Source organism: Triturus cristatus, chromosome 9, assembly GCF_964204655.1.
Source record: "Triturus cristatus chromosome 9, aTriCri1.1, whole genome shotgun sequence".
Lineage (NCBI taxonomy): Eukaryota > Metazoa > Chordata > Amphibia > Caudata > Salamandridae > Triturus > Triturus cristatus.
In genome coordinates, this window is record NC_140592.1 from 738,775,391 (window position 1) to 738,802,372 (window position 26,982).

Consider the following 26,982-nt stretch of genomic DNA (forward strand, 5'->3'; position numbering starts at 1 on the left):
CACTTGGACCTATGAACGTTATCCATGGTTAAGCAGTCGGACAAGATAGACTGGGAGAGGGTTGCTTTGTCTGAAGACCATATTTTGCGCCATAATAAAAGTGGTTCGACTTTGGCTAGGTCCGTCACATGAACAAGACCCAGCTCTGTGTGACATGCAAAAGTACCCGTAATCCCAGGAACTGCGAGAAGGAACCTCAAAAACTAATTTTCCACTTTCTGGATGCTATCCATACTCACAAAGCCCCAAAGACCCGCCCCATACAAAGCCACAAATAGACATTTAGCTTTATAGATTGCAATGATTTCGGTTGGAGCTCTATTTCCCAACTTCCTGGTAAAATTAACAAGGGCTTTTTGCTGTTCTTAGAAAAAGAAGTTTTCTAGTTTCTACAGCCGATTTCCAGGATAGTTTGTGATCTATTGTTATGCCTAAATAAGGGTATGTTTGAGTGGTAGCTATTTTCTCTTGGTTCAGATAGATACCCCTCATTTTGGTTATACTTTTGTGGCCAGAACTTGCCCTCATGACAAAGGTTTTACTAATATTTATCTTCAAGTCAAGGCTTGCCATAAATGTGGAGTATCTATTCAGATTTTTTTTAAGTTCACGGGGGGTACGAGCCAAAATGACGGCGTCATCTGCACAAAGGAGTGCAGGTATTGGACGATTGTTCGCCATAGGGAGATCCTGGGATCCCCTCAACATCTCTCTTTCCAGCCCATTTGTATACAATGTAAAGAGGAAAGGGGCCAGGACGCACCCTTGCCTAACCCCTTTTTTTACTGGAAAGTCATCCGTCAACTCCCCCCCACCCCATAACGCACTCTTGCGGTGGAATTTGCATAAAGTTCCCTAATAAACTTAAGCAAGTTCAGTGGAGCCCCCATATCAGCCAGTATAGCCCAAAGTTTGGAATGGGAGACACAGTCAAATGCGGCTGATAAATCCACATAGACATATACAGGTCTCCTCCTTTAATATAAACATACTTGTCGATCAAAAGTGAAAGGTTTAGGGCCTGTTCGATGGTCCCCAGGCCCTGGCGAAACCCGTACTGTAAATCTGAAATAATCCTGCTATCATCCGCCCAATCTTGTAACTGCTCTAAAATGACTCGACCTGCCACCTTACCCAGGGAGTCTAAAAGAGAGATTGGACGATAGCAGGATACTGTCTCCCGATCACCTTTTTTAAAGATGGGGACTAGTACGGATTTTGACCATGAAGGTAGTAAACCTATTTTTCAAGATGCGTTCAAGACTCTGGTTAGAAGGGGGGTCCAGAGGTCCATTTGATTTTTAAATAAATCAATAGGCACACCGTCTGGGCCCGGTGCCTTTCAGTTTTTACTTGCATTCAGAGCCACGGCAGTTTGTTTCAGAGAGAACTGTAGGTCAATAGGATAGGTGGTATCTAAGTCATTCCAGGAATTAGAGTTCTGAGGATTTAAATCCTGCGATTTGGGTGACTCCCTACCAGCTGAAAAAATCTTGGAAAAATAAAGAACCCATTCCTTTTCTTTGATTGCTAGGTCTAACTTGGCGTGATGCGTGTTATCGGTTAGGAAAGGAGACTTTACCACTTGCCAAAAAGCTGCCGAGTTTTTTTGAGAGCAGGTTTCATGCAATTGCTCCTAAAGTTGGTTTTTTAATTCTTTTTTCCTAATTTTTAGTGCAGAATTATAGGCTTTCCTTAGTGATGTTATCTCATATGGTACCCTAATCGGTTTTCTCAATGCAGCTTTTAAATTTGAGTATGCAACCGTGCAGTCGTGATTGAACCAGCCTTTCTTCTTTTTTGAAGTATGATTTATTTCTACCCACAGGGCCTCATTGATCGCTTTGACGATCAGTTCAAAACTTGCAATGACTTCTGTATGGGTAGTATCTGAATTAAGACATTTCATAATGGAGGGATAGGCCCTCATTATCACTTGCTTTGTTGTTTCCATGGGGTCTACTTTCCCCCATTTAAGTGCATAACCATTTAATCTGCTTAACGCCAGATTGTTTTGTGATAAAATGGTACCCAAACCACTCTTCAGTTTATAAATCAAAGAGAGGGAAATGCTGAGGGGATAGTGATCGCTAAGCGGGATTATGTGTCTAGTGAAACCTGCATCTAGAGTCCTCTCGCCATTTGAGACCAAAATATAATCTATAGTTGTTAAATATCCTCTCCCATGAAAAGTAGGAGCCAGGGTTAAGTTCTTATCATTCCAGGTATTTGCCTGAACCAAGTCTAGGTCGAATAAGGTTTCATTTAGATAATTACCTAAGACGGAATGTCTAAAATGTGGGATTGGATTTCCAAATTCATCCAGAATACTACAAATATTGTTATTATTTGTAGAAAGGCATGGTCCCAAGTTGAAATCCCCCCCCCCCCAGATAATTACCTCTTCACTTGTTGACTTTCTGATTCTAGTTTTTAATATGGACCGGATCAGGGATACCAAAATGATTGCCTCAGCATCAGAGAGATTATTATAAAAAATCACTATAAGGAAGCTGTCCCTATTGTTTAAAATCAGCCTAAGAATCTGAAAGTTTGGATCCAGATTTATAGGGACTACTTCCTTTATATTAAGGAGGTTTGAAACATAGATTGTTAAACCTCCTTTCGCTCTACCTGAGATGGAGGGTTGGGCAGGTGTAAAATAGGCTTTAAAACCTTCCATATGTATCACATCGATGGCCCAGGTCTCTTGAAGTGCTAAGATGTCAAATTTAGAACTAAAATCCCTCCATATGTAATTTCTGACCTTTGATCGTTGGCCTGCTATGTTCCAAAATAGTACTACAATTTGAGATTTAATCTCCTCCCTTATACATTTCTGCATATCTGATTCGTGTCCCACAATAGGGTTAAGATTTGGGTCCCGTTCTATGACCGGAGTAAGTTCGGCCTGATTTAGACCTATAAGCTTGCCTGATAGATCAATGGGTGAGGACTGATGCTGATTATGTCTTGAATTAAGGACATGAAAAGCATGCAAAGTAGAGTTAGAATTAACTTCTGTGCTAATGGAATGCGCCTTTTGTAGACTATCGACTGCATCTTTTATTACTCCACATGAATTAAGTCAGTCCACTCCTTCCAAACCTGATAGTGCCACATAGCGGTTATAAAGAGGTAAAGAATGGTCATCCTGATGACAAAGTGGAGGCCCAAAACGATCCTCCTGGTGTGGTAATAAGGACCTGAAACGAGCATCCTGATGTTGGAATGGAAACCTTAGGTGACCGGTCTGATATTGAATTGGAGGGATGAGACGATCAGACTGAGGGTAAAATTGTGAAACGGAACAATGATTCTGATTTTGAGGAAAAGGCCTAAAAACGTCATTCCTGTATTGATATGAAGAATTATAATAATCTCTCTGGCCTAAAAAAGAGGGCCTGGGACAATCTTCCGGATGTTGAAGTGAGTGACTGACGCGGTCAGCTTGGCGATTAAACGGGGGCCTAGGGTGGGTATCCTGATGTTGAAATAAGGGTCTAATACGATCATCCAGATTTTGAAATGGTGGCTTCAAGTTATTTTCGGCGATCGGGTCTACTCTGGGATAAAAGTAGGGCAGGTCATATACCTCAATTGTATTGGTGGGATTAAGAGGAAACCAATTTAGGATGTATCTGACTGCCCTTTTATCTCTAAAATTAATTATTATAATATCCCCCATAATATCTTTTTTTCTATGTCCTAGCCAGGGAAGACGCCTAACACATAGAATTTCTCCGTTTATATCTGGAGGAAGTGGACGATTCTGCCTAAGCCAAAAAATAACCTTGTTTTTCAATTGGATGTGGTCTTCTCTTTTTCCGTCCTTTAGGAGAGGAACTCCCGTAAGGACCACCACAAGGGGAGCTGCTTCCGGAGGAAGATCTACGTTAAGAATTTTAGGCACGGGTGTCCTTACAGGATCTTCAATCTCAATTCGTTTTTGGGGAATTTGTTGAGAGTTTAATTTCCCACCCGCCTCCACCTCTTTCTCTTTAAATTGGACATTTGAGAGAGATTTTTGGGGAGGGATCAAATTCTGGGTTTTTGATTTTACTTGACTCGTAACTTTTACTTTCACTCCCTCTTGGTAAGTGGTGTTTGAGGCCGGTACAATGAGTGGAGGCACTAATAGGGATTTAGATAAATCCTTATTTCCCTCCTTGATCTCCCCAATTGCCTGTTCTAAGTTCCCCAACTGTAGGGCTATTGTTTTTAGTCTTTCTAGTAGTGGCAATGTGAAAGATCTGATCAATTTTTCAATGTTCCCCAATAAATGAATATCTGGTATTTCAATTGTTGGGAGGTGTGAAGGAGTAGCCAATGTAGCTAGTGTAGATGCTTTTGATGTGGGGGTCTTAAGGTTACCAGGTTTGGTTAATTTGGTCTTATCTTTCTTTAATCCGCTCCCCCTCTTTCTCCTTTTTGTCGGTGGGGGGCCTTGTAATCGAGAGCTTTTCGGAGTACTAATAGTTTTTTGTACAATCTGTACAGGTGGTAACAATGCATCTAACAAAGCATCTGACTCAGATATTGTGTTACTCAGGGAAGGAGATAGAGTTATAATTTGGTCATTGTTTAAATCAAGTGGAGGAGTTCTATCTCGGAGGAGTAAGGTTATGCTGTCACCGAGAGAAACGTCATAACCCTCACTTCCGCGGGGCGTACTAAGTTGTGGTGACATGACTAGTTGCGACGGGCCCAGGGATGAACGTCTGTTCTTCACATACTCAACAGAACGACGTCTCTCGGCCCGTAGCTCGTCAAGAGCAATGTCCCTATCTATTCCTGTAGTGGCCCTGATCACATAGTTATCTAGTGTCCCTCGATTGACAACTCCTCCCACTAAGCATTTCTCTTTAGAGACAGGCAAAGTCATGGTACAGGCTGCAAACAATAATCTTTAGTGGTGGACAACAAACAGAGGTAGTTATACAAGTAACAATGTACGAGACAGCCTAATGAAGGGCCTTGACCGAAGCAGCTTACTGTTATCAATAGCGAATAGTTCATAGTCACCAGTTTACAGCCGAATGGGGGGTGGCCCAGCCCAGTCTCCTCTGGCCTCTGAGGGCCACAGAGGGCCCGCCCTTTGCCCGGGCTTCGCCCGGCGCCGCACGCGCGCGGAGGAAGCCTCTGTCTTTTGAGTGCCTCCGGGCGCGATGATTCTCGTCAGCTGTGGCGCAAAGCAACCTGGGAGCTGTAGTCTCCCCCTGCAATGGCCGCGCGATGGCAGGAAGCGGCAGCAGGGGAGACACACAGCGTCCGAATCCCAGGAATGGCAGGAAGGCAGGTAAGGCAGACAAATCCCCTGCACAGGCGAAGGCAACTGTGATTATGACACCCGCTCCACCGAGGGAGCCTCTGTCTTTTAAGCGCCTCCGGGCGCGATGATTCTCGTCAGCTGTGGCGCAAAGCAACCTAGGAGCTGTAGTCTCCCCCTGCAATGGCCGCGCAATGGCAGGAAGCGGCAGCAGGGGAGACACACAGCGTCCGAATCCCAGGAATGGCAGGAAGGCAGGTAAGGCAGACAAATCCCCTGCACAGGCGAAGGCAACTGTGATTATGACACCCGCTCCACCGAGGGAGCCTCGGTCTTTTAAGCGCCTCCGGGCGCGATGATTCTCGTCAGCTGTGGCGCAAAGCAACCTGGGAGCTGTAGTCTCCCCCTGCAATGGCCGCGCGATGGCAGGCAGCGGCAGCAGGGGAGACACACAGCGTCCGAATCCCAGGAATGGCAGGAAGGCAGGTAAGGAAGACAAATCCCCTGCACAGGCGAAGGCAACTGTGATTATTTGATAATAACTGACCATTTGTCGTTGGGTAAGAGACTACTGGTGAATCGTGCATATTGCGTATTCTAAGCCAAAAGCACTGATTACGAGTAAAGTGCTATTTATCGCACTTGATGGCTAACGATACCACAGGGTACGTTATTTATTGGTGCGATAAATAGCACCTATTCTGAATTTCTGGGGAAAAACATGTAGATTATGGTATTTAACGCACCAAAATGTGCATTATACAATAAATACTGTATGCTTCCCCCCATCAAATTTCAGCAGTTTTGACCTGCCAAGATTTAAAATAAGTTAAGGTCTTTAAAGCATCTGATAATTATCGGATGTGTTAAATACCTTCAAACTTGTAATTACGACTCGTGCGTAAACAGGGGTTTATGTACAAATTGCAATATGGCGACCAACTTGTAATCAGATCCTAAATGGTAAGGACCTATGTAGGAAAGTGGAGTATTATGTGGTTTGGGGGGTTAGTCCTCATCATGTAATACTATCACGATACCCCAAAGATGGTCCTTGGATTCACACTAATAAATCCTTAGCTTAGTCTTGGTAGCATGTCAAAGAGCAGTCAGGCTTTACTAGAGGAACATGTGTTAAGCATTTCAGAGTACTAACATGGACAATGAGTAATTGACACGACTCGAGAGAATTCTGACACCAATTTATAAAAATAGAGTGTATTTTTATCTTAATTTAGACACCAAAACGAATGGAATAGCATACCTATAACGAAAGGTATAGATTTTTGAAACAATAGAGTATCAGTGCAAATGAATACAGTGAAAATGTACCATTGCCGTCGATAGGAAAAACCACTAGTGACAATCGTTCACTTACAGGTCCAGTTGCGTTGTACCCTTGTAGGGTAAAGGTGACGTGGGTCCCAGGAGCAAGCCACAACAGGCAGTTAAATTTTACCTGGCCCGTGGAGCCTGGGTACAGAGTTGTCCTGGTTGTCCTTGGTGCTGAAGGGGAGCCACAGGAGAGCTGCTTTTACCACTGAAATGGTGCTACTTGGGGAAAAAGATGCAAAAAGACAACCACGGTGTGGTTGTGGTCGAAGGTCGGATGGGATTCGTTTTTGATGCAGCGCCGAATAAAGGGGTTAGTTGCCGAACAGACGACTAACAAGCCTTGACAGCGGTAGGCAGTGCAGAAAGGAACTTCAACATCCAGTGGCCCAGGGGAACACGGTAGCTGCCTCTAACCTTGTGAAAGGCAGTAGTAAAGTTCCCACAATGTACTAGACCATCTGCATTTGGGCGATCCCTTGGAGGGCCCAATGGCCAGCAATTCTTAGGATCCGGAGCTTTGTTTTACCAGCGGTTTGCGGGGACTAGTGCCACTAATCCAGGGAAGTCTATGGGTGTCTCTGTCGGGGGGAACCGAGAGATAGCCTAGGACGAGTCTCAATCAGGCAGTTCTAAGAGTATTGCCACAGGTACAGGGAATCACTCTTTTGCTTTGGCAAGTCTTGTCGTAGCTGGTGCGGGGCTTTTCTTCTGTCCTCTTCGATGCAGGTTGTTCAGAAGTAAGGTTCTGGTGTCGGGGTGGGTCCCTTAAATCCTAGATTTAGGGGAGTTAGGGCTGTGGGAGCTAGCCAATGGGTAGCTAGTCACTGCAGCTAGTCCAGCCCTGAGGTGACCACATCCGGGGGTGAGGGTCACCCTTTCTACCCAGAACCCTCTATTCTCCCACTCCTAAGGGTGGCAGAAATCAACTTTTAGTGTACAGACCAGGCTGATCCCCCTGGAGGTGTGGCTAGCCTCCTGGGGGTGTACACCTCCTTTCTTAACTAATTCCCCGTTTGCTCAGGTGCAAATGTGCCTAGGACAAGGGGAGGGCTGCTTCCACCACTAGGAGTCAGCCCCTATGTATATTAGAGGTGTTGCAGCCTTGGAAGCTCAACGTCTAGAGGTGCCACTTCACTAGCCTGCTTGTGAGGAGGGAGGTGTGACCTCTTTCATGCCCAAGCTTTTGTTCCTGACTCCTGGGAGTGTTCACACTTCCTGGCAGGAGGTCAGAATCCTGAACTGGTGGTAGCAAGTGGGCTGACCAGTCAGAGAACAGAGAAGCTGGAGCAACCAGGTGGGCAACTTCTAAGGTAGCCACCTGGGTGCATGCCACATCACCCAACGCACGAGATTCATGTCAGGGGTGAGAAGGCACATTGTTTGATACCAAACATGACATATTTCGGCGGTACCATAATGGAGCTGCCAACCTCGAGAATGCTTGAGTGGCAGTCCATGTTATTGTATGGACCGCTAACACTTTACTATTAGTTTTAATGGGGAACCCCACTATAGGAACATATAGGCTTGCACTTACATGTCCTCACATTTAATATACTGCACCCTGCCTCCTGATCTCAGGAGGCCTTCCTTAAGGGTGTCTGGCATATATTAAACATAGTGTATTGACTGTGCCACACATGGTGAGGGCATAGTCAAGTTCAAGCAATATGCACTGCACCTGCAGTCTGTAATGGCAGGCCTGCTGTCAGTAGTTTACTTGAGTACCTCAGGATAGTATAAAACTGTGCTGCCATCCTGGAGACCCCTTTACCACCTATTTCCTGGGTACCGCTGGTACCATATACTAGGGGTTTATAAGGGGGTGAAGTATTTGCCAATTTGGGATTACCAAGTCCAACATAACAGTTTTGAGAGAGAGCATAACCATCAGCATTTGGAGCAAAAAGTGGGAGGTGACTATACAAAAAGGTTTACTTTCCTACACGACCCCCACTCGGCACCCAGACAAAAGGTGTTGAGTAACTAACATGTCCCTTGCTAGGTCTAAATGGAAAAGCCTGGAAAGGCCAGCTGCATTGGCATGGTCAGTCTCTGGTCTGTGTTCCACTGAAAAGTCCATACCCTATAGGGAAATCGACCATCTCAACAGTTTTTGTTTCTCACCTCTCAGCTGCATCAGCCATCTGAGAGACCCGTGGTCGGTTTGAACCTTGATGTGAGTCCCGAACAAATAGGGTCTAAGCTTCTTCAGAGACCAAACCACAGCAAAGGCTTCCCTCTCCATTGCACTCCAATGCTGCTCTCTAGGGAGGAGTCGCCAGTTGATATAGACAACTGGTTGACCCTGTCCCTTATCATTTGTTTGTGCCAACACTGCCCCAATACAATGTTCAGAAGCATTTATTTGAACAATGAACTCCTTTCCATAGTCAGGTGCTTTCAGTACTGGTGCTGAGCACATAGCCTCCTTCAGGGTGTAAAAGGCCTTTTTGCATCCTGTGGTCCAGATTACCTTCTTAGGCTGCTTTTTAGAGGTACGCTCAGTGAGTGGAGCCACAATGGTCCCATAACCCTTCACAAACTTCATGTAGTACCCAGTCAAGCCAAGGAAAGCCCCGACTTGAGTCTTGGTTTTGGGAGCCTCTCAGTCCAGAATGTCTGAATCTTGGGCTGAAGAGGTTGGACTTGGCCTCTGCCTACAAGGTGGGCAAGTACACAACAGAGCTCTCCCCTATCTGGCACTTACTGGCCTTGATAACTAGGGCTGCCGGATGCAGGGCCTTTAGCACTTCCTTGAGGTATACCTATGTGATCATTCCAGATGGAGCTAAAGACGGCTATATCATCTAGACATGCTGCACTAAAGCCATCCATGCCTGAAGGGACTCCATTCACCAATCTCTGAAACATGGCAGGTGCATTTTTTTATCTAAAAGGCATCTCTCTGAATTGGTAGTGGCCTTCTGGGGTCGAAAATGCTGACCTCTTCTTTGCTCCATGGGTGAGTCTAATCTGCCAGTACCCTGATATTAAGTTAAAGGCACTCAAAACTTGGCTGCACCCAGCTTGTCAATTAGATAATCTGCTCGTGGGATCGGGTGGTATCAGTTTTGGTAACTGCATTTAGACCTCTGTAATCCACACAAAACCTCCTCTCAGGTTTCCCATCTTTAAAATGGAGTTTTTGGACCAGTGCCACTTGGCTCTCCCAGGGACTGTCAGAGGGTTCAATAACCCCAAGCCCCAACAACTTGCTGACCTCAGTCTTAATGAAAGCCTTAATTTGGTCTGAAAAGCTATCAATCTTATTTTTGACAAGAGGGCTGTCACCAGTGTCCACATCATGGGTATATCATGTTGTCTGACCACGAGTCAAGGAAAAGAGCTTAGCAAACTGACATAGGACTTGCCTCTAGTCAGATTGCTGTTTTGCAGTAAGTGTGTCAGACAGAACAACACCCTTAACTGACCCACCCTGTGGGTTGTTTGACAGTAGGCCAAGAAGGGGGTCACTTTCCTTCTCTTGGACTCCATCAGTGAACATGAGCATGGTCATGTCAGCTCATGTTGTCTGTATGCATGAACACTGTCTTTTTGCGAATCACAGTGTAAACTGCTCATAGTGCAAGTTGCACTAGCATTAGTTCCAGAAGACTGAAGTATAGCTGTAACTGTTGAGGAGGTCAACTGCCCCACCAAGTCAGGGAGGTATTTGTAATAATGCTCACTTATGACTAAGGGTCAAGAAACAACCTGCCGAGAAATGCAGGACGCTGCAGTGCGGCTTCATGTTTTGCTTCTCCTCTCCCCTGTTGGTGTTGATAACCCAACCTGCCGTTTTCGGGAGTGGCCCTATAACCTAGGACGTGTCTGTCTTTTTAAAATCTTTTCTAACAACATGTCCACCTGTGGACCAAACAGGTGTTCTCCATCAAATGGCATATTCAAAAAAGTGGTGCAGGACTTGTAGTTGGAAACTGGAGATCTTGAGACAGGTATGCCTTCTGAACAGGATGTGTATGTCTCCCTGAACGTGGTAACAGGCACGTTTAGAGTGTATCAGACGTTGGCACTGGTTATGATTGTCCCCTCTTGTACCAATTTCTTGCCTTTTTCCCAGTTGGCTTCAGGCAGGTATTTAACCAGGTGTTGGTAATGCGCTGCTGTGTAGCTGCCCTTCCCACCTGCACCAATTTTCTGGCTTTCTTTGTGTGGTGGTGGGGCATCCTTTGTGCCCTAGGCGAAGGCCCTCTTCCAGGCTGTATGAACAATCGGGGAATGAGGTTGTACAAGACCCTGAATGTACAGGAGATCTTCTGATGCTGCTTTGTACTTCTTCTCAACTCTTAGGGTGAAAACCATTGTTTTATTAGGTCTCTCAAGTTTTCTACTGCACACTTCTACATGCTTTTTACATTGAAACAAACTAGACTGGACATTTAGTCTTTGAGCGCATCTCCACTAGAAGTTGTCTTCCTCCTCACAAGTAGTTTAGACATCAGCCTTTTTTTGGATGATGGCATTGTAAGCAGTAGTGTTGTCCACGGTGAAAGATTTTACTGGATAGGGCTGCAAAGATGGGCCCTCCTAGGAATTCATGCTCTAGTTATGCCAGGGGTTATCACAATATTCCATAGGCATGGGCTCTTCACACAGAACAGGAATGCCTAAAACATGCTCAGTGTTAGAGTCCATGTACAGTGAAAGATATGGTGAGTGAGAGTGCCCAGGTGAATGAGGAAGTGGGGGAGGGCTAGGGGGTCCAGGCATATGTATCTTTGGTATGGGGAAAGACCCAAACACCCCAGATATGGTCTCTTCGAAGGTGAGCTTTCTTTTCTATGGGTGTACTCGTGCCGCTAGAGTCTGCTGTAGGTGATGTGAAAGTATGTGCCCTGTGACAAGATCAATGTAAATCCTTCTGTCTAATATCAGACTGCCCTTGTTCTTGTGATGGTGTATGCTCACTAGTTGGCTGGGCTGGCTTCAAATTAGACTTCGTTGTCAACCTTAGTTCTGAGGTGGGTGTCTCTGGATCTTGGCGCCAAGAAGGGGGTCTCCCTGCATCAATACTTAACTTGTTGGTGTTGAGGCCCCTTCAGAGCTGAAATGTGTTTTTAAAGTTGACTGGTTTTGGGGACAGAGGTCACAGCCAACTGTCAAGGTCTCCTTTTTGACACCACATCAAGGTTCCTAGCCTGGTTCTCTTGATGCTTATGCTTACCTGGGAGTCGAGACTCCTATCTAGGATGAATCCTGTGGTGAAGATCCTTGGATGGTGTGGGTGATTTAGGTGCAGTCTGTTGTCTTGGGTTTGGGCCTCACTGGGGGCCCTGGAAATATCTGTTCCCTGAAGTCGGAGTCCTCTCACGACACATATTCTAGGCTCTGCACCATTTGGCATCCTGGGATTCCGTATCGGCCTCCCTTCTAACTACTGGATTATGTACCCTTCCTTATGTATTTCTCCCTTCTATCTGTTGGATTACTTCTCTCAATGTCTTCAACGCCTTCCTTCGTCAATAGCTCTTGGAGAGCTTCGTCACTAGATCTTGTAGTTTGCCAAAAGAGGTACCATATTGTAATGGCAAGTCTTTTTATTTTTATAGGCAGAATTGTTAAATTTCTTGTGGTCCCTTGGTAAGCAAAAGTTACAGATCCTGTGCCGGACTGATCACAGGAACTTGCTGTTGCATTTATGGCAGAACTGGAAGGGTGAATTGTTCATAATCCACACCCCTCAAGTCATTATTTTACAACCTGGCCTCGAATACCTCTGGAATGTATTGATTCAGAAGCGTTGGGGGTTCGTACATTGTCAAAGTCTCATCTGAGGCAATTCTAGTCGAATATTGGCTTCGTTCACACAACAAACCGGGAACTCCAAAAAAAGTAAATCTGAACCCAACGGCAGAAAAATACATTTAAGGTGGAGTCTTTGACCTGGTGCCTTTGGGGTTTTGGGGAGAGATAATGAGTCACCTCGAATCCGAAACCTCTACTATAAAGAGAACCACATTCAACATCTGCGCACCACACTAGAGGGCAAGAGCGGGCAAAGCATGAAATCTACAGCAGCACATGCTGCAAACCCCTGAATTATAATACCGACTGAGCACAACCCACAAGAATGACTATTCTCTATAGGCAAGTTGCAATATTATCTTCAACCGTCCTCCCCTACACTATTCATGCAATACTGTGCTGCAACATGATTGGCACAACTGGGGCAAACTTTCAATCTTTCACCAAGTATGCATAAAAAACACAGCAGATATTTACTCATCCACTTGAGTCATTTCAGGCCCCACGAGGTTTAGGAAACAGTTATACAATTACCAATATAATATAAAACCACAAAAAGAAAATGATAATAATGTGAGCAGCAAACAGAGGGTCAAATACTGTAGAGAAAAAACAGAGGTTTGAGAGGGTGGAAAAACACAGGAAAAGTCAGGGGTCAAATGTATTATAAAGGGGAGGGATCACTGAAGGTCAAGTACATAACCAAGGGCAGAATGGAGAGGTTGTTTGTTTTATTTTGGTACTCAGTCTCAAAGACCACTACCCAATAAAATTTCATAAACACAGATAAATAAAGTCTGTGAATAATCAAAAATTGTGAACAAGCAAGAAAGAAAAAACTGTAAAAATGTGCAAGAGTTGTGAGGGGATAAGGAGGAAAGAAAAGTAAAACTCCAAATGTGCTATACTGCACATAGTTTAAAGGATGAGTTGGCTACCAAATTCTCACCATTACTGGAACAGTTAGAGATTAAAACATGATGCATGTGCATGTAGAATGTTAAAGAATAGAAGTGCAAAAGAAAGATAATGGTAGGAACAAGCTTAAACAATCCTCTTCTTTAGATTTCTATACTCCGTTCTAGGTTATGCACCTTCATCTCACTTCCTACCGCTGGGGTGTTTCAAACTGCCCCCTAGTTTATTGCTTGAGGCAAAACACTGAGATTGTCAGGGCTAACCAACTGCTGAAGGGGCAGAGTGACACTGTCACAAATGAAACCAGCATGATCTACAGAGGGTGAGCAGACCATCAGAAGGAGAAGGCTGTTCAGAATGGTCTATATGAGGAGGCCCAGGGACAAAGTAAGAATCAACCAAAGAAAGACTTATGTGAGGGTCAGAGATCCTGTGCTACTGACCCTAAGAAGGATGCGTGTGAGGTCACTGAGCCCCAGAGCAAAGCCACCAAAGGCAATGAGAGGTCACCTCAACATCTGGTGTGTCAAGGTGGCATCTGAGACAGATCTCTGGTGGGAATTGATGGTAAGCTCCAATCGTATGTGGTGCCTACTGTTACTCACCCTCTCCAGTTGGTACTGGTGATCCACTGCAGCTCCAGGGGGGCGTCAAGAAGATCTGTGACTCTATTGGGTTGACAGAGGCTTGAAGCTTCTCCAACTCAGCTCGGCATCTGTGCAAAAAGAAGAGAAGGGTGAGGACTGAGATCCCACACAGGCAACACTATTTTCAGCACATTTCCTCAAGCCCCTTCATCAATCAGGTTTTGTAACTGTAATCATCATGGGGCCATATAATCAGGCAGACTCTGTACAGCACAGGGCCCAGTGGCCCTAGAAGAACGCGTAGTGTTATAAATCTTGAGCTAAGATAAAGTAGTAAATTTACATCCATGAAAAAGGATGTGAGAGGCAATCTGTCTCCACTGGTAGGCACTCGTCATCTAAAGAAATAGTTAGTATGCGTATGCACCTTTTTAGCTCCTGCTCCAGGCTGCTTATCTCCTTCTTGGCGGCGGACAACAGGCCCTGAAGGCTGCACACTTGGGCTTCTTTCACCTGCAGCTCCTGGGTTAGCCGCTGCCGGGCCCGCTCTGAGCCTGTATACACCTCTGCCAGGTTCTGCTTCTCCTGCGTCACTGCAGCCAGTTCAGCTCGGCCCTCCTCATACTTGGAGAAAAAGAAAAGACAGAAATAAAAAGCTTTTACAGAGATAACACTTCTCACAATGAGCGGAAAAGAGAAAACAACATACAATACACTTGCCCCTACCTCCCTACTCTGCTGGTAAAACATCTAGCAGTCCTCTCGCTATGTGGGAGTTTCCATTACCCATCTGATAGCAAATATTTAGCACTCCTCTCAGTGATAGAAACACACATACAATTCTTTTCACTAAATGATAACATCTCACACTCTTCTCACAAACAGAAAGTGAAGTAAAGGTCACTTCCTGTAGTATCTCCTACACTCCACAAACCCTGGTTTGCAGTTTGGGGGTATTTGGAAATTCTCCAGTTTCTGGTGGAAACTCTAAAAACAGAGTAGATTCATACAGCTGAATTTCCTCCACAATAATCTCTACTGGGACGTGGATATTCAGTTGGTCGATTACACTCGTTATTTAGAGAGTCTTCCAGAAATTGGAGGATGTTTGTTTCCCTCCCAGATGAGAGTTTAGGGGCCTAATTTAATTGTGGGCTGATGCAGCAATGCACTTAAAGTTTTCTTTTTCTCTTTTCAAAACGAAATCCGAAGACGGGATTTTATTTTTTTAAATAAAAAATGTAATGCTCCCCTTGCCACAGGAGTCATCTCCAATGGAGAGGGGAGCATTATTACCATTTTATCGTCCCTCATACAATGGACAGTAAAAAAATGGCTATATGTCCACCCATCTTAATTAGGTGGGCAGATATATAGCCACTTTTCCAATGCCCTCTACTCCATTGGGCCATTGGAGAGGTTTGGCTATTGTGGTGACTAAGCAGTTACGGCCATAGTCAAACCTATGATTCACCTACATCTAAATCAGACGGGCGGACCATTATGCTGGTGGTATGAATTCTCTGTTGCCGTTACAATGGAGTACAGATAATGCCAACATATAAATTAGGCCCCAAGCCCCTCATCCACCTCAGACATGCAAGTGGAATAACAGGCTTGAAAGATACCACAGCCATTCCCTTTGAGGGTGAAGATACCCGAGAGTAGACAAAAGCTCCTATTACCCGATTCTCTCTGTTGTCTGACTGACACTGAAGGTCTATCACATGTTATAGAGGGTAAGGAAAACTCTTTGCATAGAACAACGACACTAAAAGGAATGTATTGCCTGGTGATTTTTTTGGGGGGAGTGCACCAAGAACTTACTCAGTTCTGTGTTCCATTTTTAATTTGGTACAAAACCATTTAGCAGTCATTAAGATATTTGGCAATCTATTGCTCTCTGAGCGGGAACATTTCAAAAATCTGCAAACTCCAAAGAGCTAAGCACATGTTAAATCCTAAAAACTGAACAACAAAAGCAACTACATCTCCACACAAATAATGAAAAATGTCTTGCTACACTTTTCCCACAACAATGTAAGAAATGATAAAACATTTTTTTTAAAGAGAAGTTGGCAAGAAAAAGTTTTACCAGTCCAAAATATCTAGGTTGCAGAAACTAGTTTACATTTCTGAACATTGATTCAGAACGTTTTGGAGACACACATTCGTTTAGATGAGTTATGCAATCAACTTTATTTTTTATATAAAAAATGTAAGTCTCTTAAGACAACCTGTAGTTTTCTTCTTTCAGCTAATATGGCTACCACATAAAATGCAGTTTTCAGAGCACCTGAGAAAATTAGTTCAAAAAGCTTAAGTGAAAACATGAGCAGGTTATTTCATGTATTTCTTTATTTGTAGTTTGTTTTGCAGAGCGCATCATAGCACCCAGAATAGTTACACTGCTCAGGGAGGAGATGCAAGGAGCAGGATGAAAATGGCACTCCAGATGACAGGTCAGTCAATACATTTAGTAAGACTGATGATAGGTGACTGCTTCCTTTCTTGTAGGAAGATGGATGAACGATGAAGCAGACATGTGAAATAAAGATCAAAAAGCACCTTATTTAAAGTATGGCAGACTGTTCTCCGTTCCACTAGGGTGGGTCAGAGGTGACAGTCTCCACCACCCTGGCAGAGGGCATACCACAATATTTGGAGATCTCCCTGCTCCTGGCACAGATCTCTATATACTATAAATGGAGTTGCCACCATGGTGGCGCAGTACAAAGTATTGAATGTTCGCCTACCATGCGCCATGTTTAAAGCTCCAGCTAAGCACACTTTGTTGCTCAAACAAAACAAACTTCCTAGGCAGGTGTTTTCTCTGAACAAAAGGTAAATGGCCATAATGTGCAGGGAGCGTATTCTCTATGCATAGGGACCGTTTAACATTTCTCTGCTAGTGTCCGCCCTACCTCACATGACAGACACAGGCAGAGAAAATGAGTGATAGCCATCCCTCCCTCTGTAGCAGGATTTTCCATTAGCTTGTGAGCTTCAGGCAGCTCTTAATTTGAGCCGGTGGTTTCCGGTGCTCAACACCGGCACTTAATCATCAACACCAGCGCTTTTCATGAGCACCAGTTAAGGACACATTCATTTACGAGGAGATTGAGTGATTTGCTTAGAATCACAAGATGTTGAGCCAACGCCGAGACTTGAACCTGGTTCCACAGCTCCGATGTCGGCAGCTCTGGCCATTACGCCACATCATCTCCCAACTTTCTTGGTTAGTAATTAGTTCTGTTTTAGGCGGCGCTAACAGGAGTAATGGGGTGATGCAAGCTGCCTCCTGAGGAGAGCCCAGGCACTTATCTTTTTTTTTTACAAATTAACCACTGGCTACAGGTAGCTCACCAGCTACCTTTGAGTAGCTCTATGTGCTGCCTAGCCTACTACATTAGAAGCTTTTTCCTAGTTGAATTAGTATATTTACACCAAAACTGAAAAGCATGTAATCAAGATGTATTTTTTTCAGGTCTCATAAACTGATGTTTGGAGAAAAATAGTATTCCCCACGTAGAGGCGTTCCACATTGACAAAGCCTTTTTTACATTACTGCTGGCAAACATTCCTGATGTACTGAGGTGATTACTGATGGTAACCTTGCATATGGTGGCTACTAAAGTAATCTTGACTAATGTTACAATTACAACTCTAACAATATTAGTAGCTCAGGGTGATTTTCACTGAACATAAGTAGCTCTTATTACAGAAAAGGTTGGGAACTCCTGCTCTTTTTTTTTTTTTTTTTAACATTTTTTTATTATTATTTGCATATCAACCTCACAATACAATTGCTCAACGCCCTCCACCGGAGAGTTTACATTTAACCATGCCACCAATTGTACAAAAGAAAAGTCACCCATCCTGCGTGGAGCCCCCCCTCCCCCTCCCTCCCGCAACCCATGTCAGTGTGCCCCCCTCTGCCAGCCCTCTTCCTGATGCGCCCCTCCCATTGCCATGAATCGTGTATGAGTGCTCAAACCTTCCCTAGGCAACTTGGGCTTTCCCCCATGTCTAACCGCGCCTCATGCGTCCAGTGCTCCCCACGGTTCCCCTCCTACTCCCCGCTCACCATTTCCTCCTGTCGGTCAGATGTGCTCCCTTCTCCCTCTTCGTCAGACATCAGCCCCTGAAGTTCCACCACCAGCGCCTCCCATGCCCGGGATGGGAACTCCTGCTCTATAGGGTGAGACCAGTGGTCCACTGGACTTCATGTTCCACTAAAGAACCCAATTTTGTCACATGGCTTTGTTGGCAAGCAGGATGCACGAGGCTAAGAGGCCAAAAAGCCTCAGAACCACCCTCAACTGGATCAAGGAGTGAGCCTGAAACATCGGGATCATAACCTGAATGTCTTGGACTTGTTGATGCAGAGGGAAAGCCCTGAACTCACCACATCGAGGAACTCTGAGAGGAAACCAGGTGGTACTGCACTCGTTTATGGAAGAACCCAATGATGTCAGGAGTTCTGTTGTCATTCGGAGGTGGTCTTCGATTAACGGAGACGAGCCCATCTTCAGGATCTAGTCATTGAGGTATGGTAACAAAGTGATTCCTTACCTCCTAAGATGATGGTCAGTGACCACGCCATCACTTTTGTGAACTCCTGAGGAGCGCTAGTGAGGCTTAAAGCATCCAAACGGGTCCTTATCGAGCTCTGTTTTTATGCCCTGTCCATTTTATACCCTGGCTGGTAATACCAAGAGGTGGGCAGGCCTAAAACCTTACCGCATACTACGTGATTCACTGGTAACAGTTCTGCCACCAGTGTCACAATCCGGGCAAATGAAATGTAACTGGAAGAGGAGTGTCTGGGGTGTTGTTTTGAAGGCATCTTAGGTCTGCCATGCCTCTTTTCTATGCTCAATTAGAGCAACGTGGCTAGGCCACGTTGGAGCCTCCTACAGCTGTCTAGCTTGATGTCTTTTGAACCAGACCTTTCTTGCTACTTACCTGATCTTTGATGCTGGGTGGAGTATTGTTAACAAAACGTAATGATACCTGGACAGATACCGCGTTCGACAAAAGGTGAGTCATGGATGGCACTTGGCAGGGACTGACATAGGTTTAAGTAATGATTTCAAGACTGTGCATTTCCCCTTTTTGTCGCACCTGTTCCTCCTCCTCACTGCCTGATATTGCCATATAATGTTTTGAGCTCAAAAGGCAGGATTCCAGGATGGGTGCCTATATCTATCTTGGTGCTGGAGGTAACCCCTTCTGGGATCAAACAAGTCAGTAAACAAATGTGATGCGTGTTTAGCCTCCAGGCTGATGCAGAGCCACACAAGCCGTGCTGACGTAAATGCCAAACTGTATTAATTTTACGTTTAACAAAACAAATTACTCCACACATGAGCCGGGATTTGGTAAGTTTCACTTATGTCATGTAATAATTTATGTGGCATGGAGGAGACGCATCTGTGGGGATTCACAGTCAGCTTGTCATGTTCATTCATTCATTGACATGCACTGCCATTGCTCAAAGGCAAACAGGTAAGCTTGGAGTGTGTCATGCGCCCCACCGCTCTTTCAACAATGATATGGAAGTTAGCCTTCAACATTCACCAAACTGATACACGTCTGCTATTGATAGCAATTACACAACATGTTAAGGAAATGTCAGGATTCAATTAACTAAATAGATGGGTAAGCTTCCCCTGGGATCCCCCCCATGTCTTCTGCATGCATGTATTCGCGTCCTCCAGGGATGATGTGTACTCGGTAGTGCCTGCTGTGGTCAGGATCGGACTGTAAATATAAATTGTGCAACATGTTTGAATTTAATAAACTGTATTCAAAATTTAAAAAGTGTGTTTCACAGAGTACTTTTTTTTACCTTGGTGCATCACATTATATCACTCCATTGAGAGGCATTTATTAAAAAAGAGTTTTTAAACATGCACTGACAAACATTCCTTCCCTGTTCTGATGAGAATTATATTAGTGAACTAAGAGGTAAGTCGGTGCACCCTATGTGTGGCCACGGTTACTACACCTGGAGCAAAATTATGGGCAATTAGAAGAAACACAAGAAAGTTTTTTGTACAGCGCACATTCCGATTTAGCAAGTTTACCACCCCCTTTTTAGAGACCCCCTCACAGTTTTTTAAATACCACTTAAAGCCCTGGTGAGATGAGTTTGTAAACATCAATCCCCATATAAAACAAATTTGTCAGAAGGCATAGCTTGACATTTGACCTTTGTCTTTAAGGCGCAACAAATGTGATAATATAAATGCATAATTTAAATGCATTTTTATTTATTGCTTGGACTTTCACGACCCTGGATAATGTTAAAAGATGCGTTCAGATATCTGAATAATAGTTTTTATTCCAAAAAAAATCCAAGGAGCAGAGATGATCTCGTAGGGTTTTTTTTTTTTTATTTTTTTTTTTTACATACAACTTTTTATTGAATTTAAAGGAGCACTCCTGTAGCATTACACAGCTGATTCGCCTACAACCACAGGGGCCGGCAGCTACCACAATCAAGCAACAATGGGCGAGGGCCCGACCAATCAAAAGGATATGCCACGACCCAGGTACAGCTGGAGGTACAGGTCTATCATGCTCAAGGTCCCTTGGCCCCAAATCCCCCTACCCAGGGGCCTCTCCAGGGTATACCAGCAGAGATGAACAATCGCAGGGTTGCCGTAGGTCAGCAGCAGACTCAGAAAATGACTACATGCCCCGTGGTAGGATCGGCCTGTTGCAGGATACCGAGTGCGGAAACCCCTCAGTGCCTCCTGTGCCTGGCAGGTAATTACTGGAAGTGCGCCGCCACCCCCGCCCCGGAAGAGAGGCAACATCTAAACAAGTGGTCAACAGACGGGGGTCCCACCCTTCCCACTTCCCTTCCAGCCGCTCATGGTCACACCTCCAGCATGCAGTAGCGGGGGGCCTAGGGCGATAGGAGCACCGTATCTGTCAAGTGGGCTCTATCCGGTGAGGGGCGGCACAGCTGCCATTAGACGAGGCCCACCCGCAAGAAGCCGGCCATAAGGCAGTTCAGATTTGACCGCGCTAGAGTGGTGCGCCAGGCCCCCGGGGCCGTCCCTAAGATCAGGAGAACCCACAATACAATCAACTAACCGGGGGAGAACCTGGGACAAAATGGGGAAACAGGGAGGGTGCCAGGGAGGGTGAGGGGAGGGGGGGGGGAAAGCGTCCTAGGCGCGGGGAAAGCCAAAAGCATCCGCTGCCCTACCCCCTAGACAGCGGGAACCGCGGCGTCCCGGCTTAGTAGAGGCGAAGTCTCCTCGCCAGTGGGTGGAAGGGCGGTGGCCGGCTCTCCCCGTCCACCACCCGACAGCCCCCAATGATCTCCCGGATCCGCCGGGCATATAACATCTTCGAAGAACCTCAGGGCCCGCAGCCGTGGCGGCTTCATTCGGGCATGTTCCAACCGCCCCAGGTGGTCCACCAGGGGCGCCCAGAGTTTCCTAAATTGAGTATCCCGGAACTGAAGCCGGGCCGTGAGCAGCTCCATCGCCACCACATGCCACAGGCGAGTAAACCATACGTTGATGGAGGGCGTCTCCGCCTTTTTCCAATATAGTGCCACCGACTGTTTGGCGGCGCATAGCATGTGTAGGCTAAGGTGTCGGTCACGCCCCGTCATGGCTCTCGTATTCTCCGGCCGGAGGCCCAGGACCGCAACCAGCGGATCCGCAGGCAGGGGGTACCCCAGGACCCTCGTAGGGTTTTTAATTTTGGTTACTTGACAGAGGGACAAAGCTGCTTCTCTGAAACAGAATGGTAGAGGCTTTTCCCTAATATTCGAATCTGAGCTGCCCATCACGTCAGTCCAGGAGATTTAAGAAATGGCAAAGATTCAAGCTAGAAGGGCACATGCGTATCTGTAGAATGATCAAAGATGCAGAGGGTCTTGCCCTTGACATGTCACCCATGTTCCAACTGCGCAGTCAGTCATAGTAACTTTCTAAATGTAATCTTGTCAGCCATATATATAAAGAACATGTTCATAGAAAAAGCCAATCCCCGACTGCAGGTGTTGGGAGCTAACCCAGAAAGACACATCAAAGGTAAAGCGTATGGTAACGCATAGCCGATCTCTTTAGGAATTTTACCTTTTGGTATGCTTACATATTACAGAAGGGCATCAAAGTCATTATGAGCTAGATGGATGGATGGATGCGCAAGTTGTCCATAAGGAGCCGGTCACATCCCCCAAGCGGGACTGGTGCGGTGTCACAAATACAGATCCGTGTTTAAATCCAAGCAGGTACCCCTCCCCCACATGAAAGGAAGCGCGAGACCGCACTCAGTGTTTCAAAAGTCAAGTGAATTTATTGCAGCATTGCATTTCGACCTGAGAAGGTCTTTGTCACAAATCAAAACGGGTTGCCGCAATAAATTCACTTGACTTTTGAAACACTGAGTGCGGTCTCGCGCTTCCTTTCATGTGGGGAGGCGTACCTGCTTATATAGGTATAGATATATATATATACACAGTGAATATATTTGAATGCCCCCTAAAAGGGGTTTGTATTGAAAAGCAAAAGTCTTAGCTGTAATTCAGTTAGATAAGAATTAAGCCGTACATAACAGACGCACAACTGAGAAAGATAAACTAATCAAATTAAGCATTTATGTTGCATTCAACATAGGATAATTGCAAATGGGGATACAATTGTGAAAAGTGAAGCAGCGCAGTGATAATGCGAATTAAAAGTATAAAATGTTTTGCAGAATACTTGTGCAACACATAAACAAAACCACTGCCCGTGAGAACAATATGAGGGGCTATGTAGATGGACCATAAGTCAGAGGAATCCTCTCCATCTTAGAGAGGTGTCTCAGCTATTAAATATTCTGAAAAACCCTCAGCATTTAGCAAAGTTTCAAAAGGGAGGTGGAAACCAAATCAGAGGAAGAACATTTAGTGATTCATTAAAAGTCTTCTACAGGATAGTGGAAAAGATGTATGAATATCTGGTCACAAATTATTGCAATCAGCATTTTTGGAACCTGTAAAGATATGCAAGAACCAACTTATGTACTAATAGGTCGGTTCTTAAAATTCGAATTGTAGTGAGTCAGAATCCAACCTTGTAAGAGAGTAGGATCTGCACTTATGTTGCCCCCACTTTTTTTCTGATGTTTACACTGGTTTCTGGCTATAGTCTGGCTGGGACTCTACTAATCAGGGCCCCAGCCTCTCTGTTCTCTCTAAACAACTTGTAGTGCATATTAGATGCACTAGTGATTGGATACTGTGGTACCTTATGAGCCCCTAGTATATGGTACCTTAAGTACCAAGGGCATAGGCATTTCACAGGCCTACCAGGGGCTGAAGCATGTATTATGCCACCCCTTGGGAAGCAGACTAAATCTGACACCACAGGCCTGCTACTGCAGCCTGGGTGAGGTAGTGTTAGCACTCCTCACTGCGGTATAGGTTCCCTCTATCTCACCTTACACACACATATAAACCTATCAGTCACCCCTAAAGCAGGCTCTAACAATCCTGAGGGCAGGGTGCTTGGTTTCCATGTGAGGGGGTGCCTCTGCCTGAGCAGGGCCCCTCTGCAGCTCTCAGAGTCCATTTTCTGTAGCGGTTTGTGGATGCGGTTAAACCATATACTGTTAAGTGCATTATAACCTAGTGGTAAATGCTAACTTTGGGATGGCTGCATCAAAACATGTCGTGTTTGGTGTCAAACGCTTTGGAATCATACCCCCACACCAGTAACTGGTGTGGGAGTATGATCCCACCCTTCTAGAGGGATAGACATGTACCCACTGTGGAAACACGGTAGAATCCTGAAGAGCCCTGGCATCACAAAATGGATGCCACCAGCACAGACACTGGGCTGCCCTCCTGCTGCTGACCGAAACTCGCAGTGGAGGAGGCCCAACAATAGGCATCCTGTCACAGGGAGGTGTAACCACCTTCCAGACAGGATTTAGTGCATTGGGGCTGGGTGGGTGCACTCCTAGAGTGCTTTGAAGTCCTGCACTGGGGAAGCAGTAGGCTCCTCTGTGCATATGCCAGCTCAAACCGGTTCAGGGGCTACCAGCCCCTGCTCTGGCGCGAAACTGGACAAAGGTAAGTGGGTGTAGCCACCCACTCCCCTGACCCTCCCATAGGAGTGGTCATAGAGCTAGTCCCTCCCTTCCTTGTAGTATAAGTAAGGGAACCCTTGCCATTGCAAACTAGATATCCCTGGACGACGATCTGAAAGAAGAATCCTGGACCTTTGACGTTCCACTACCTTTGGAAGACTGAAGAATCTCCCTTGGAGTCAAGGAGTGACTCCCCTGCTTGGCAGGCACCAAAACTTTGCATCAACAGTCGCAAACTTTCCCGCTCCCACCGGAGTCCGTAGTCCCTGCAGCCCCGGAAGTGGATTTCCTGCCATTGTTAGTCCCCAGCGAAGCTGAGGTGAGTGGACTCCACGAGTGACGAGGAACAGCAATACCTGGGTTCCGTGCACTATTGTCAAGTGCAACCCCTTCACGACGTTCTACGAACTTGTGCTTTGGACCATGTGTGGCCCAAGCCTCCACCAGGATTTCCCTCGAAAATCAGAAACCGACCTCGTCCCGAGTGACCGTGAGCTCCTGTGAAGTGAATCCTCCCGATGTGTCTTTGCGATCCCTTGACGGTTGGCTTGTGGGTCCCCTGAAGACTTTTCTACAGAACCAAAGGGCTCCTCTGGTTGCTCCAGGCCTGCCCTGACTTACCCTCACTGGGTGAGTCCCTCAGACCTTGCTGGTCTGCACCGCTTACTTTCTTCACTTTCCACGAGACTTGCTGTTGCCAAGGCTTGTTGGCTCCAATCCGGTTGCCGACACCTCAGTGAGCTGCAGACTTCGTGGGACACTCCGAATCCAGCTCCTGGTCGTCGTCGACGCCTCCTGGACCTCGTGGCTGAAGAGTCAAGACACTTCTGATCACCTGAAATCACCCAACTACTGTAGGCATCCAGCTTCCTGGCCCGGTTCACTGGCAAGTGACTTTGAACACTGTCTCCTCTGCTTTCAGGTCTTCTTTCTTCAGAATCCAGCCTTGGATTCCACCGGACACTTCTCCTGTCTTCAAAATCAGCAAGTCTTATTTGGCTCCCATTGAAAACGACGCCGCAAACTGACACCAAAAGACACCTATGCACCCGGCTTCCCTGGGTGAGGTAACTAGAGTACTCCGGTGCTCCTGTGTGTGTTGGCTCTAGAACTACTTACCCTGTAAGTGACTTGCTTGTAGACTCTCCCGAAGTATCCTAAAACTTTAAAATTCCAACCGCGACTTGCTCAGTTGAAGTCTATTGGGATCCGCGGCTGTGTTCTCACACTGCATGCGTCTCCCGTGGGTCCTTTACTTACCTGCCTTGGGTGGATTAGTGAAGCCTCAGCGCTTCTGAAGACCTTAGGCCTTCTCTCTTCTTATACCTCTTTTTTAGTATATGGTCTGGTACGCCCCTAGGGCCCCAGCCATGTAAGTGCTTAATATGTTGTGAAATGTTGATTTGTGCATATGTCCTTGACTTCTAATCTCATAAAGAGATTAGTAGAGTGTGTCTAGTAATAAATACATATATATTTTATATATATACCTGTGTGGTGTCCTTTCATTTAGTGATTCTAGAGATTATAAGGTAAAACAAGCTACTTTACATTCCTCTGAGACTTAGCCTGAAGGCTGCTCTCCACAGCTACCACTAGGATAGCTTTCTTTAAAAGGTTGTCTTAAACCTATCTACCATAAGAGTCGAAGTGTACTGGTGCAAGGTGGCCACTTTAACTAGTGACCAGCATATACCAGGCCAACTTCTCACATTGGTGGGCAGCGTGTGGGATTACAGCTTGCCATTGTTTTGCCAGAAAATCTCTATTTGAATTACTAACTGAAAACCACTAAAGGTACTCAAGGTACATATAAAGTCAAGCTTAGTATCAACAAGTTCTACTGAACTTAGAGCTGTGTGTGAAGGGATAGCACACCCTTGCTACAGCTCAAGCTAGGATCAGTAGGCCACAAACTAGTGTAGGTAGTACAACACTGCACAACACTAGAATGTCCTTAAGGGTTGGAACCAGTGGGTCCACCCAACCTGAGTATAAGGACATGACTTTCTTTGACTTGAAAGCCATGTGTGCTGCAAGGCACCTGAGGATAGGACAGAGTCCCTCCACACTACACCTGATAGATCTGCTGACTGCAGATGATCTTAAATTAGCTCCAGGAGCTAAGGGGTCTGAATCAGGGGGTGGGTCAGCTATAGTCTCTGGGTCAGATGATGAAAATCAAGATGACCTGGACTCTGTGGTTGAAGGACCAGATCCACAGGGATCTGAAAAGGACAGAGGAATTCTCCCTAAGAGAACTGACAGAGTGGAAGAGAGGCATAGGTCCCCTTCAAGGGAATCTGACCACTCATATCACTCTGGCAGGGAATCTGTCCAGCAGAGGAACTTATACCTTCCTAGAAGAGAGACCTCCTCTGAAAGAATGTACAAACTGCTGCAGTATGAGGAAGCAAGAGTTGCCCTCAAGGCCAAGCAGTTGGCATTAGGTAGAGAAGCCTATGAGCTCCAGACAGCTTCTAGAAAAGAGGGGTTAGAACCCCCTGGTGGCAGCAACAGTGTCCCTAGAGTCAGAGTTTACATTCCAGACCATAGGAACCTGTCCAATGTTGTTCCACCCTACCAGAGTGGGGGTGATATCCACAAATGGATAACTGCTATGGAGAGGGCCTGTAGAGTACAACAGGTCCCCCAGAAACAGTGGGCAGCAATCTTGTGGCTCTCCTTTTCAGATAAAGGCAGAGACAAGCTCCTCACTGTTAGAGAAGATGATGCTGATGATTATGGAGTCCTGAAGAGTGCATTAATAGATGGGTTTGGCTTAACCACTGAACAGTACAGGTTGAAGTTCAGAGACACCCAGAAAGCACAGACTCAGGACTGGACTGACTTTGTAGATTGTGCAACCAAGGCTCTGGAGGGTTGGCTGGTTGGTAGTAGAGTTACTGATTTTAAGGGATTGTATAATCTTATGATGAGAGAACAGATCCTTAATAGTTGCCAAAACCAGTTGTTGCATCAGTACCTGGTGGACTC

General features: G+C 45.6%; 1 protein-coding gene across 3 annotated transcripts in view; it reads right to left on the reverse strand.

Moving 5' to 3' along the window:
* Positions 1-26,982, reverse strand: part of LOC146798685 (uncharacterized) — a 415,733-nt gene that overhangs the window by 292,935 nt on the left and 95,816 nt on the right. For all 3 annotated transcript variants that reach the window (XM_085625984.1, XM_085625983.1, XM_085625982.1), the window contains exons 3-4: positions 14,306-14,502; positions 13,897-14,006 (exon numbers count right to left, since the gene is read on the reverse strand). In XM_085625984.1, coding sequence (XP_085482110.1) covers positions 13,897-14,006; positions 14,306-14,502 — 307 coding nt within the window. The remainder of the gene's footprint in view (positions 1-13,896; positions 14,007-14,305; positions 14,503-26,982) is intronic.